The 14,653-nt window shown below is 37.8% G+C and overlaps 1 protein-coding gene across 1 annotated transcript in view; it reads right to left on the bottom strand.

Annotated features, from left to right (window-relative positions):
* The window catches only part of LOC135469783 (structural maintenance of chromosomes protein 6-like), a 46,794-nt gene that overhangs the window by 8,240 nt on the left and 23,901 nt on the right, over nucleotides 1–14,653 (bottom strand). The window contains 8 exon segments of the mRNA XM_064748379.1: nucleotides 2,865–2,964; nucleotides 5,398–5,516; nucleotides 6,572–6,709; nucleotides 10,419–10,589; nucleotides 11,590–11,646; nucleotides 12,778–12,980; nucleotides 12,983–13,046; nucleotides 14,273–14,359. Of these exon segments, the coding sequence (XP_064604449.1) occupies nucleotides 2,865–2,964; nucleotides 5,398–5,516; nucleotides 6,572–6,709; nucleotides 10,419–10,589; nucleotides 11,590–11,646; nucleotides 12,778–12,980; nucleotides 12,983–13,046; nucleotides 14,273–14,359 (939 nt within the window).

Genomic DNA, 14,653 nt, shown 5'->3' with positions numbered 1-14,653 from the left:
ATTGTATTTTGATTGTGGGGGCAAGTGATTGGCAGATGTATTGTCATTGGGAGAGCCAGTGATTGGCAAACATATTGATTGGAAGGGCAAGTGATTGGCAAATGTATTTTCTTTGTGGGGGCAAGTGATTGGCAGATGCATTTTCATTAGAAGGGCAAATGTTTTGCAGATGCAATTTGATTGGGAGGGCAAGTGATTGGCAGATGTATTTTCATTGGGAGAGCAAGTGATTGGCAGATGTACTATGATTGGGAGGGCAAGTGATTGGCAGTTGTATTTTGATTGGGAGGGCAAGTGATTGGCAATTGTATTTTGATTGGGAGGGCAAGTGATTGGCAGATGTATTGTGATTATGAAGGCAAGTGATTGGCACATGTAGTTTGAGGGAAAGGCGTTGAATGATGTATTTTAACTGAGGGGTAAGTGGTTGATTTGTGTATGTTAATCGTAAGTGATTTACTGATTTTGAGCGAGAGTATTATTGACTTGCTGACGTAATACTTTGACTAAAAATTGTCAGACTAGCTGATGTAGAATTTCAACTGAGAACTACAGCTGATGTAAAATATTAATTATTTATTAATTTATTTGATTGGTGTATTTAACCCTGTTGAAGAATAGTTTGACTTTGAGAGGATTAGATTCACAGATGCAGTATTTTGACTCATATTTGACAATGATTGGCTGACATAGTATTTTGAGGGTGCGGGATATATATTGGCCGATACAATATTTTCACTGTGTGAGGTAATGATTGGCTGACACATTATTTTGACTGCGAAATGAATTCATTGGCTGATACAGTATTTTGGCTGTGTGGGATAGGTCTATAAATTGGCTAACACAGTATTTTGACTGTGTGAGGTAATGATTGGCTGATTCAGTATTTTGGCTGCGAGAGGTAAATGATTCGCTGATGTAGTATTTTGACTGTGTGACATATAATTGGCTGATGTAGTATTTTGACTGTGTGAGGTAATGCTTGGCTGATGTCATATTTGACTGCGTGAGGTAATGACTGGTTGATGTCGTACTTTGACTGTGTGAGGTACTGACTGGCTGATGTCGTACTTTGACTGTGTGAGGTACTGACTGGCTGATGTCGTACTTTGACTGTGTGAGGTAATGACTGGCTGATGTCGTATTTTGACTGTGTGAGGTACTGACTGGCTTGATGTAGTATTTTGACTGTGTGAGGTAATGATTGGCTGATGTCGTATTTGACTGTGTGAGGTAATGACTGGCTGATGTCGTACTTTGACTGTGTGAGGTACTGACTGGCTGATGTCGTACTTTGACTGTGTGAGGTACTGACTGGCTGATGTCGTACTTTGACTGTGTGAGGTAATGACTGGCTGATGTCGTATTTTGACTGTGTGAGGTACTGACTGGCTTGATGTCGTATTTTGACTGTGTGACGTAATAATTGGCTGATGTCGTATTTTGACTGTGTGAGGTAATGATTGGTTGATGTAGTATTTTGACTGTGTGAGGTAATGACTAGCTGATGTCGTACTTTGACTGTGTGAGGTAATGACTGGCTTATACAGTGCATTCACTAAGTAGGTGTCTGTAGTAACTGCGCTGAAACTATGGACCATTGTTCACTGATGCTTGTTTTTGAAGATTCTATTTTGATGTTCACTGCCATTCATTTCTTGTGTAAAAACACTCTGCTGGAGTCAGTCTGGAAGGGTGGAGAACCGAGTACAGACCGTCATGCGGTAAGAGTTATCTCCCTTTGCCACTCATAAACGACTTACACATAGACTTAACTCCTCTTTACTGTGGTCTATAATTAACTTGCCCTCTAACTGGGAGGATAATATGTAATGCTGGAAATGCAACTTAGTCCTCCAGGATATTGAGGCCTTTAATATCTCGTGTCTTTTTACACGAACAGACATAGACTCTCTTAAGCACTGCAACAAAAGATTAACATTGCGCTAATAGTTAATATGTCAACAAAAGTGTTCAGATTAAATTTTGGCAACAGTTTTGTTTGAGGAATGTTTTAACCATAACCATTTAACCTAATTCTTTACCCTTTTCAACCACCGCTGTGGCCAATATTTTGAGAGAACTATGGGGTGTAGAGGAATAATTTCCACAGTTACAGGAAGATTGCATCTTTAATGGCACAAACAAATCATTTTATTAATATCATCATTTTCATAAACATTATATGCATAAATTCCACTGAAAAAAGTGCTTCAGTGGTTGAAAAGGTTGAAAATTTACAGTACTGGTACATCACATTGTAATTCAGTGTCGGTCAGATATAGGAAAGCACCATGTGCCAGAAAATAAAAAACATAAAAAAATAAAAAAGATCATTTCACAGCTTGAACAGTTACTTAGTCTGGTGGTACAATGGTTTTAGGCATTTCACTACACAATAATTCACTTATTATGGAGATCACAATGCAAAGAACCAATAGCTATTAATTTTCCAAGATAACTCATGATAGCACTGAATTATTTAAAAAGAATTCTTGTCTATAGCCAAAGATATTGAAAACTAAAAGTATAACTCAAATATCAACTTCACGTTGTCAAATATGTCCCCCCCCCCCCCAAAAAAAAAATGAAATACTATTTTCTCAGACAATTACAGAGCTAAGATGCCAACTCCCTACCTTGATAAATGTTACAACTCCCTACCTTGATGAATGTTACAACTCCCTACCTTGATGAATGTTACAACTCCCTACCTTGATAAATGTTACAACTCCCTACCTTGATGAATGTTACAACTCCCTACCTTGATGAATGTTACAACTCCCTACCTTGATAAATGTTACAACTCCCTACCTTGATGAATGTTACAACTCCCTACCTTGATGAATGTTACAACTCCCTACCTTGATGAATGTTTTGAGCTGAACAATCTCCCGGTGGATTTTCAGAAAGGCGTTTTTCGTTTCATGGTATTTTCGAGTTATTTCTTCCTGGTTCCCACGGCTATCAACATATTCACCAAAATTATATCAGTTGAAAGAAATAAAAAGAGGTGGGTATCTAAAATATGTGGTTGTACAGTTGATGCTGGTTGATTAGTGTGTAAAAAAATACCCAAGAATGTTCATAAGTTGGCATACAGTTACATGGGTGGAGTAAACCACTGCCCTTTGGCAATTATCTGACAAACTTTTCCACATGATGTACAGATTTCACATTTGTCAGAAGCATAGTTTACATAAATATTAGTACATTTTTTCATTTAATTTCTTGTTGTTTTATTTATTTATTTATTTGATTAGTGTTTTACACCGCACTCAAGAATTTTTCACTTGTGCGACAACGGCCAGAATGATGACGGGAGGAAACCAAACAGCGCCCGAGAGAAACTCACGACTATCTGCAGGCTGCAAGTATCCTCATCAACTTTCATAATTCCCAGACATTATTCTCATATACATGTATATTATCTTGTGCAGCTTTGATGTATTACCAGTCTTTTCTTTTTTCAATTTCTTTTATACAGTTCCCATACAGTTTTTACACGTCTCATTCACACGATTCTTCATACATCCCCTCCATTGTTTCACTACTCTTCATACAGTACATGTATATTCATCATACAGTTTCATTAGCCTTCACACAGTTTCCTTATATTCCTCTGGAGGTCTCATTACCTTTCACATACTTCGTACACATTGCTCGACGTGTGACAATGTAGCTAATAAGCTTTACTTACATCTAATAACAAGCTGTCAATTGTGTTATAATTTCTCACTAAACTTCAGGCAAGAGTATTTAGATACAGTTTCTATGATTTTTATGTTCTCAACAACCTTCCGACAAAAGTTGACCTCTATTTTCTCGCCAGCTGTCATACAAAGTGTCCACATGTTTTATGCTTTCATTAACCTTCAAAGCTTTTATGTGTTTTATGCTTTCACTAACCTTCAAAGTTTCTATCTGTTTTATGCTTTCGCTAACCTTCAGAAAAGCTTTTATGTTTCATGCTTTCACTAACCTTCAAACAAAGCTTCTATATGTTTCATGCTTTTGATAACCTTCAGACAAAGCTTCTATGTGTTTTATGCTTTCACTAACCTTCAGAAAAAGCTTTAACTTGTTTTATGTTTTCACTAACCTTCAGACAAAGCTTCTATGCGTTTCATGCTTTCATTAACCCTGAGACAAAGCTTCTGTGGGTTTCATGCTTTCACTAACCTTCAGACAAAGCTCCTAAGGGTTTCATGCTTTCCCTAACCTTCACACAGTGTTGATGTACACTTTTAGCATTTAGCATATTACCATTAAACAAGGATTCTTGCCGTCTATTTCTATTGCTTATCTCTCTCGACTACTAATTTGAGCAATCAGAATAACAAATATTTTAAAGCCACAACACCACAAAAACGGACAAAAGTTGAAAATGTTATACCAAGGTTGCTTCAATGTGATAAACTCTTTTGGAATAAAGTCCAGAAAACCCTTATGACAAAAAGTCTTTAAAAGTGTCAAAGTCCAAAACTTGACAAAAATGGTGAGAATTTTGTAAAAGATATTTCATAATTTTGTCAAAAATGGACAAAACAACCCACAACCCCAACTTGGTTCGCACTTCATTAAGGTGAAGCTAGGTAATAAGTGTCAATTTAATTTCGATGAAGGTTTTTGGCATAAAGGTCTGGAAAATTTGGTCTTATTTGTGACAGACAGATGAGGTGTAGTACAGAGAGGATGTACAGATAAGTGACAAATAATATATCATGTAGTTAAATCTGCTCACAGTCCTTCATACAGTTACACTGTGTTTATAATACAAAGTTACACTGTGTTTATAATACAAAGTTACACTGTGTTTATAATACAAAGTTACATTATGTTTTTAGTACACTGTTACACTAAGTTTATAGTATACATTTATACTGTGTTCACAGCACACATTTACATTGTGTTTATAATACACAATTACATTGTGTTTATAATACAGTTACATTCAGTTTATAATACAGTTACACTGTGTTCATAATACACAGTTACATTGTGTTATGATACAGTTACACTGTGTTTATAATACACAGTTACATTCAGTTCATAACACACAGTTACACTGTGTTATGATACAGTTACACTGTGTTTATAATACACAGTTACATTCAGTTTATAATACAGTTACAGTGTTCATAATACACAGTTACACTGTGTTATGATACAGTTACATTGTGTTTATAATACAGTTACATTCAGTTTATAATACAGTTACACTGTGTTTATAATACAAAGTTACACTGTGTTATGATACAGTTACACTGTGTTATGATACAGTTACACTGTGTTCATAATACACAGTTACACTGTGTTATGATACAGTTACACTGTGTTTATAATACACAGTTACACTGACTTCACACTAGACAGACACATTGTATTGACACAGACCTTTTCTCCTCAGTTGTTATCCTCTTCATGATCTCACTGATTTCACTGTCCAAGTCATGAGCTTTCCTCCGCGTCTGAATCCGCTCAGGACAGATCTGTTTAGCCTTGGCAATGTCAGACTGAAATGGCCATCAAAAATGACCCCCTGCTACAGTTGATTTATTTATTTATTTATTTCATTGGTGTTTTACGCCGTACTCAAGAATATTTAACTTGTATGACGACAGCCAGCATTATGGTGGGAAAAAACCGGGAAGAGCCCAAGGGAAACCCATGACCATCCGCAGGTTGTTGACAGACCTTCCCACATATGGCCGGAGAGGAAGCCAGCATGAGCTGGACTTGAACTCACAGCGGCCGCATTGGTGAGAGACTCCTGGGTCATTACGCTGCACTGCAGTTGGTGTATGCAGTTGATGATGTAGTGATGAAATATTACCTAGACCAAATCATGTCTATATACGTTGTTTCATGTTACATGTTACTGTAAGTGTATACAAGGAGGCAAAAAGTTTAGTTAAAACTGAATAGCAATAGAATAGTTTATTTTTACTATTTATTTCTTTGATTTATGGCTTATTGGTTTATGGCTGGAAACATGGGAGTAAACCACTGCACTTTGGTAAGCACCTGACAAGCGTTTTCACTTTAAAATCCAAGTCGAATTGAGGGCGGGAATGAGCCAATGAGGGTGCATATCACAACTTACATCAGGGCCTGGGATCACTAAACCACAAACCACTAAAGTCAAAATTTCAATCATTAAACTTGCTATGTTCTTTCCTGTTATTTTAGCTGAGATTTGTTTTAAATACAATAACTTACCCAAATTTACATTGTCAAGAAATATTTTTTTTATTTTTTTATTTATACGTAACGACATTACATATGAAACAACAATTTTAAGTGAACTCAAATTCTGACATAAGTTGATTAGTTTAGGATGACTTCGTGATCCCAGGGTCCCCAGGGCTTGAAATGATTCTTTTTAACTAGGGGACAATGATATATTTGATACCTAATTTGGCTCCTTAAATGGAATGAATAAGGTATTATCACGTTTTCTAGCTGCCAAACCATAAAATCGTGAAGCCTTTTACTCCTAAAATACTAATGTCTTGAAATGAACTGTAAAGAGGACATTAACATCACCAAACTGTGGAGTTACACTTACATCTAGCTCTTTTTGGTATTTCTCAATGGTCTTCTTGATGTCTTGGATTTTTCTCTCTTGTTCCTTCAGTTTCTGGGTGAAATGGGCCTTGTGATGTCGGGCCTTCTCGATGTCATGTGCAATGGCATTGGATTGATCCTGCAAATTGATACCAAGATTTCAACAAGACTGTAAAGGTAAATAATGATCTAATGACCACACAATCCATCAACAAGGCTGAAACAAGAAGTACAGGCCAAGAACGATAGGTTTTGTCCATTAAGTTATCCAATGGGGAAAATAGTTGAAGGTCTAATGTCAAAACAGTGAGTTATTCAGGCGAAAACATACTGTAATTCTTTAACCATTTCGCATGTTTGCAAGGTGTTTATTTAAACATATTCTGAAAGCAGTTTTCTGTATTGACTGCTAAAGTTATACTTTTTGTGAAGCCCAGAAACTCGTCAATCCAACCCATGTACTTTTGTCTCCAGAATCAAAGAAATAATGTGCATATATTACACTGAAAGTTGCCCTTTCATAAGTGAAAGGGTTGAGGAAATAGGGTAACAAACAGAGAAAATTCAGACTCCACTATACAAAAAAAAAATTCAGATGTTTGCCTACGTGTTAATAAATTCTTTTAACATAAATCACCATGTAAGGGCTTTTGGTGAAAGGTTGACTGTTTTCTACAAGTGTTCTAGAACTTGTATTTGAAGCCAATTTATGATCAAAATGAGGCAACAAGAACAGCTAAGGTACCAAACACAAGCTATTTAATTCCAAAAAGATACTATTTATTGTTAGGTTAGGCTCTAATGTCAATTTACACTTGACCATCCGCAGGTTGCGGTCAGGCCATCCCACGTACCACCAGAGAGGAAGCCATCATGAGATGGACTCACAGCACCCAGGAGAGAGACTCCTGGGTCAATGCGTTGCGTTGACACACTCAGATCCCTCGCTTGCACAAAGCAAAGGTGGGCAGTGCCCCTTTCACCATGCACCCTGCCCCTCTAGAGGGCTGTAAATATCCCTGTACCTTGAGATTAAGGGCTGGCCGCCATACATTTATTATCAAATCAATTCACTCTTGGCATGAAGGTGTCAAAAGTATCCACCACAGTTGTTTGACAGATATGATTAGAATGGCAACGCTCACTGGACAATCGTCTCAATTGCACCAATGAGTAAACCCGTTAGAAATGCCTCCATCACAGCCTCATTTTCATTACTTTCAGTTTTCGAGCAGTCAGCTGAGTGTGTCAAATTGTCAGATAATAAAACACTCAGAGGCTCACTCTTTGTTTAACATAAAAACTAGAACAGAATGCCACAACTGATTAAGATTAGGCAAGTCAGAGTATTATTGAATTTGTTGAATTGTTTAAGCTCAGCTGTTTCACAGCTAAAGATCAACCACACCCATTGGGCCAGTGTCGGTCTTGTTTGTTTTGATTCACTTTTTCGTTGTGAAAACACTCATACTTGTAAATTATTGTTGTTTTTATGTCAGAGAACTGATACAAACATTATACTGGAATATGCAGTGTTTGAAACACGAAACTTTACTTCAATGGATCATATCTTCATTTTCCTCTAACTGATTTCCGTTTTTCCCACCAAGCGGGCATACTACAGATTTTCATGACTTTTTATTAACTTTACATAGTTCTTTTATTAGACAATATTAAGTCTAGAAATATGAGTTTTCATATATTTTACTAAAAATATCTCCACTGTTGTACAATATCTGCAAAAAAATTCAAAAGGTCAAATTGCCCCTCTTTATTAATAAAAGAGTTGCCTTTATTTATTTAGACCAAATTCTCAATTTATATGGAGTATGTATAGACACAGACATATAGCAAACAGGCGTAATATTTTATTGACAATTTCAGGCCAAAGTTATCTTATTTAGTCACATACTACAACTAGCACCTGTAACTATTGTCCGTAATTTAAAATCAGAAGTAAAGCTCTTTTTATCAGTTATTTTTTTCAAGGCTGTAAATAAGGTCCCTGTAATCATCAGTGGTTTTATAAATTATTTGTTTGTTCATTTAGGATAATATCCTAAAGCACTAAACACTTGCTGTGAGCACACACTTTTCTATTTTCTAGGACATCTTGTCTGCTCTTTTCAACAAGTATACACTGTAATTGTAACAGGGAGAAATATTTTTCCCACATGGTTAGTACATCCAATGAAAAGCTTATAAATGTTTTTACTTTTCTGAAAAACTGAGACTTGCAATTTTCTGCTTCAACTAATCACTTCAACTCGATATGTTGGCTATTTTATTGCTAAATATCTTTTGAATATTTACTTATCACTTTCAAAAGCTATTACTCGTGCTAAAAAGTGCCCTTTTTTGAAAAATACCACCCTCCCCCTTTTTGTTTGAAGCTAGGGGTCTGTCACTAGCCACCTCGACCACAGAGGCCCCCAATAGTCAAAATATATTGACACCCCAATGGTACTAGTATCCAGGCACCACATAACATCCCATACAGTAACAGTACATTGACATCCCAACCGGACCAGTATCCAGACACCACGACATCCCATACAGTAACAGTACATTGACATCCAACCAGACCAGTATCCAGGCACCACAGGACATCCCATGCTAGTAACAGCACATTGACATCCCAAACGGACCAGTATCCAGACACCACAGGATATCCCATACAGTAACAGTACATTGACATCTAACCGGACCAGTATCCAGGCACCACAGGACATCCCATACAGTAACAGTATATTGACATCCCAACCGGACCAGTATCCAGGCACCACAGGCCATCCCATACAGTAACAGTACATTGACATCCAACTGGACCAGCATCCAGGCACCACAGGCCATCCCATACAGTAACAGTATATTGACATCCCAACCGGACCAGTATCCAGACACCACAGGACATCCCAAACAGTAACAGTACATGGACATCCAACTGGACCAGCATCCAGGCACCACAGGCCATCCCATACAGTAACAGTATATTGACATCCCAACTGGACCAGTATCCAGACACCACAGGATATCCCATACAGTAACAGTACATTGACATCCCATACAGTAACAGTACATTGACATCCCATACAGTAAGAGTATCCAGACACCACAGGACATCCCATACAGTAACAGTATATTGACATCCCAACCGGACCAGTATTCAGACACCACAGGACATCCCATACAGTAACATACATTGACATTCCAATCGGACCAGTATCCAGACACCACAGGACATCCCATACAGTAACAGTACATTGACATCCAACCGGACCAGTATCCAGGCACCACATAACATCCCATACAGTAACAGTATATTGACATCCCAACCGGATCAGTATCCAGACACCACAGGATATCCCATACAGTAACAGTACATGGACATCCAACTGGACCAGCATCCAGGCACCACAGGCCATCCCATACAGTAACAGTATATTGACATCCCAACCAGACCAGTATCCAGACACCACAGGATATCCCATACAGTAACAGTACATTGACATTCCAATCGGACGATCATCCACACACCACAGTCAACTTTAGTATATTTTCACCCCAAATGACATCATCATCAAGTATTTTCTGAAGGCATTACTCAGTGTTGACTATTAAAATTATACTTTTTCTGAATCCTTGGAACTGGCCTAACTAGCCAATGTAATTCTGTCTCTAAAATCAAACTAAAAATGTGCATAACATGTGCTGAAAGTTACTCTTTCATTGAGGTAGGAATTGAATTGTTGAGGAATTGAGGTTGTATATTGTCATCCTAAATCAGATCATAGTCTGTTCTCAAGAATTCTGCAGTAAACAGGTAAAGCTCAGAGCAGACAACGTACCAGAATAGGGTCGCCTTTCTCTCTAAGCTCTGTCATCTGCTGTTCCAGTTTGCGCAGCTCCGCTTCAGCCTTCACAACCTCTGCCTTGGAGCTTTCCACGGCTGCCTTTTTAGGTTCGCATTGTTTCCCAAGTTTCTCAATCTGTGCGTTGTAACTTTCCACTTCCTCTTCCTGTATCACAAAAGTAACACTTCACATAACTTTCCTCGCACATGAACATGTTAAACAAGCCCAAATCTAAAACAGCAACAACACCCCACAAAAACTTGATGCCATCTTGAACTTCCTAAGTGAATGGTTCTTATTAAAAGATGGGATGTTGAAAATTCAACAAGCAGAGTGATTCATAGAGCTAAAACCTCATTAAGATATTAACACAAATTAGCTGTCTGATGCAGACGCCATCAATGCCTGTGGTAGAGAACATTTGTAACAATCATTACACAGTAAACCAACATAAGGCTGACACATACAAAAAGAATTTTGATTCAGTGACATTTTCCATTGAAATAGTACTTTATAGTTTACAAACTTAAATGCGATGAACATTTACTTGAGCGAAGAATTGAGCCACTTTTCTAGCTGGGTAGAAAACTTTCTCCCAGAACGGGGAAGTATACCGCCATGTTTTGGTCCGAGTAACTGATATGGGCTCCAAAATTGTTTTCCCCAAATAATAAACTTTTCTTAAATTCCTATGCTACAGATTGAAAAAATTCTGACAAAAAAAAAAGGACGAACAAGTCCACATATAAGACGTGTCAGGAAACAGATGTCAGTAAACACCAGTATCAGTGATGTCACATTCATAGTTTTGGGTTGGAATAGTCTGTTTTAAGGTCCATTCAGGGCATCCAGTAATAGACCTATAGGGACAATGTATATGCATTTTAAATGATAAAGGAATATTAAAAAACCTGATGTGACATCACTGATTCCATTATGGTCAGAATAGGTTTACCACAGGATTTTGGGGGGAAATTTTCAGAAAAAATTCCAAGAAATAAATAATAAAAATAAAATAAATTTAAAAATTCTAGAAAGCTTATTTTTGTGGACAGTGTTTAGCAGTCTTCATGTTAGTGGGGGGGGGGGGGGGGGGTCTCTGAGATAATGATAAGCAGTACTGAGCCAAAATCCCGCTGAGAGTATGACGTTAACTTCCACTTACCAGGGTGGCCACATCTACAGGAACAGGGTCTTCTATACTCTTCAGCTCATTGATTTCCTATCCAACACAAACAAATACATCTACATAAATATCTTTTTCTGACAGATGATTTATTTATTTATTTATTGATCGCTATTTTATGCCGTACTCAAGAACATTTCACTTGTACGACGGCAGTCAGCATTATGGTGGGAGGAAACCCAGTAGAACACAGCGGCAACTGTTTGTGTGGGTCCTTCATGAGGCCACTTACTCAGTCCATAACACAACAAAACGGCCATAGTTTTGTTCATAAAATATCACAGGTCACCCGAACCATAAATTCTCATGGTGAAGCCACACAGCAGTTTCCTCTCCAATATCACAAACCATTTTGGAAAAACAGTTAGAAAAACTGAGTTTCGACTGACTCACTTAAGCCATAATAGTTTTATGTGTTGTTTTCCAGCAGAATATATCTTTTATCAATGTCAGCAACGTGTATAAAAATAATACTTGAAAATCCTGTATTTGTGGAAAATGTGGATTACCCTTGGCAATTTGTCCTGCTGAAGACATGACAGCCTTGAAAAACATGAAATCCTAAAAACATGAAAATCTTAAAAACATCAATATCTGACAACATAATTTCATTTTTTTGATATTTTAGTGTTCTTTATTTTAGTTCTCCCTACCTGTAAAATATAAAATACAAGGCATTCAAAGAATACTGGTAGTTTACCTGTTTGAGCAGTTCATAAAACTGCACAATGTTCAAGTCACGTTCAAATATTGACATCTAACCACAATAAAGTAGAATGATTGACACCTTCATACACAGATATTATTTTCTAATTAGATAGTGCTAAGATCCTGCCACTAAATGAACAAGAAAGGCCAAATTATTATACTGTCACAACTATGACTGTTTAGTTGCAGAGCAGTGTAGTTGTGGAGTCTGTGCGCCATTAAGTCTGTGTCAATTAGCTGTGCGTGCCATGAGTGGCCACTGCAATCCTTTGATTGGCCAAAAACTTTAACCAAATTGGACACCGACACCGCCACTATCAGATTCCCTTCTCACAATACCTCTCATTAATTCATAAAGGCGAGCTAAAATTGTTGTCACCTTAAGGACAAGCAGTGAACCCACCAGTATACTTCCCTTCAGTATCAGACAAACCAGCAGTTCCGTGCTGGGCGACTCACCAGCTGTATTTTGTTGATGGTGTCTCGTATCTTCATAAGTTGCGCAGCTGTGTGTCTCTCCTGCTTCTGATTATCCTGGATGGCAGTGTTGACCTCGCGAACGCGGCCCTGCACTGCATGCAAATCGCCTGTCAGCGCCTCGATCTCGGCCGCACATGCAGCAATGTTCTCCTCCACATTGGCCGTCAAGAACTGGCTGTGTTCTTCTCGTAGGAGTAGTATCTGAATGTGGGACGACAGTACAGCTGATCTCCCTGGGCTGTGAAAGCCTGCAAACAGCAAAAATTGTCTGCTTTCATGGGATTTAAGTGTTACTTCAGTTTCAAGAGCCATCACGTGGAGATATTAAAATGGCATGAAGGCAATCCGATATAGGAGAACTAACCTAATTCCTCAACATTTTCGCACATGAAAACAGCAATTTTCAGTGCAATTTATGCACACTTTAAACTTGATATTGAAGTCAAAACTACAATGGTTGGATGGGCCAATTTAAAGGCTTCACAAAAAGTATAATTTTGCACTGAATAATGCCTTCAGAATATTCTTGAATAAAACAGCTTGCAAACATGTGAAAGGTTGCAGAATTACAGTAACATCATGGTTCAAAATGACCTATAATACATGTAAGTAACATTATTTACCCCATATAAATGAAGAGTCCTCAAACAACGAAATCTGGCAGTTTCCGTCAAACTTTCTGATCAGACATGATAGTATTCCTAATGAGACATGAGTTAGGTAGATAAGACCTCAAATAAGACAAATTACACTGGAATAACATCATCAGCGTTTGAAAGAACAGTGTATTTGTGGCCAAATAATGGGTGACACCACATGTTCTTGCATGACATTATGCCAGGCAAACATGGAAACGACAGTAAACTTCTGTTGTCATATTAGCCTCAATGTGCCGTAAGTCCTGTTTGACCAAGATAATGAATTACGCCAGGCAAACATGCAAACAACAGTAAACTTCTGTTGTCATATTAGCCTCAATGTGCCATAAGTCCTGTTTGACCAAGATAATGAATTACGCCAGGCAAACATGCAAACGACAGTAAACTTCTGTTGTCATATTAGCCTCAATGTGCCGTAAGTCCTGTTTGACCAAGATAATGAATTACGCCAGGCAAACATGGAAACGACAGTAAACTTCTGCTGTCATATTAGCCTCAATGTGCCGTAAGTCCTGTTTGACCAAGATAATGAATTACGCCAGGCAAACATGCAAACGACAGTAAACTTCTGTTGTCATATTAACCTCAATGTGCCATAAGTCCTGTTTGACCAAGATAATGAATTACGCCAGGCAAACATGGAAACGACAGTAAACTTCTGTTGTCATATTAGCCTCAATGTGCCGTAAGTCCTGTTTGACCAAGATAATGAATTACGCCAAGCAAACATGGAAACGACAGTAAACTTCTGTTGTCATATTAGCCTCAATGTGCCGTAAGTCCTATTTGACCAAGATAATGAATCGGCGACAAACCTCGTTAGTGTTTCTTGGTGGTGAACTCTGCATAACTCTTCTGGCCTCGTTATTATCTTTAATCAGCAGAATACTCTCTACACCTCTCTGCAAAACAATACAGCAACCATTTATGTCAAACTCTACAAGAATACTTCAACTCCTGATGTTTCCTTCTGCACTTCTGACAGTTTTCTGCAGATTACGTGTAACACAGTTTACAATGTACTGTATGTCATCTAAAATACATATTCAGAGCAACATAAAGGCCTTAAATTGTTACTTTTTGAAGACCAAGATTCTGATACAGAACAAAAAATTCTGAGACGGCCCTATAAGGTTGATGAATTACTCATCAATCAAGAGACACATGTCACTGAGAAAAGTCAAACTTTAGATGAA

This window comes from Liolophura sinensis, chromosome 7 (genome assembly GCF_032854445.1).
Source record: "Liolophura sinensis isolate JHLJ2023 chromosome 7, CUHK_Ljap_v2, whole genome shotgun sequence".
Lineage (NCBI taxonomy): Eukaryota > Metazoa > Mollusca > Polyplacophora > Chitonida > Chitonidae > Liolophura > Liolophura sinensis.
The sequence above is the reverse complement of the archived record's forward strand: the minus strand, read 5'-3'. Positions and strand labels throughout refer to the sequence as shown.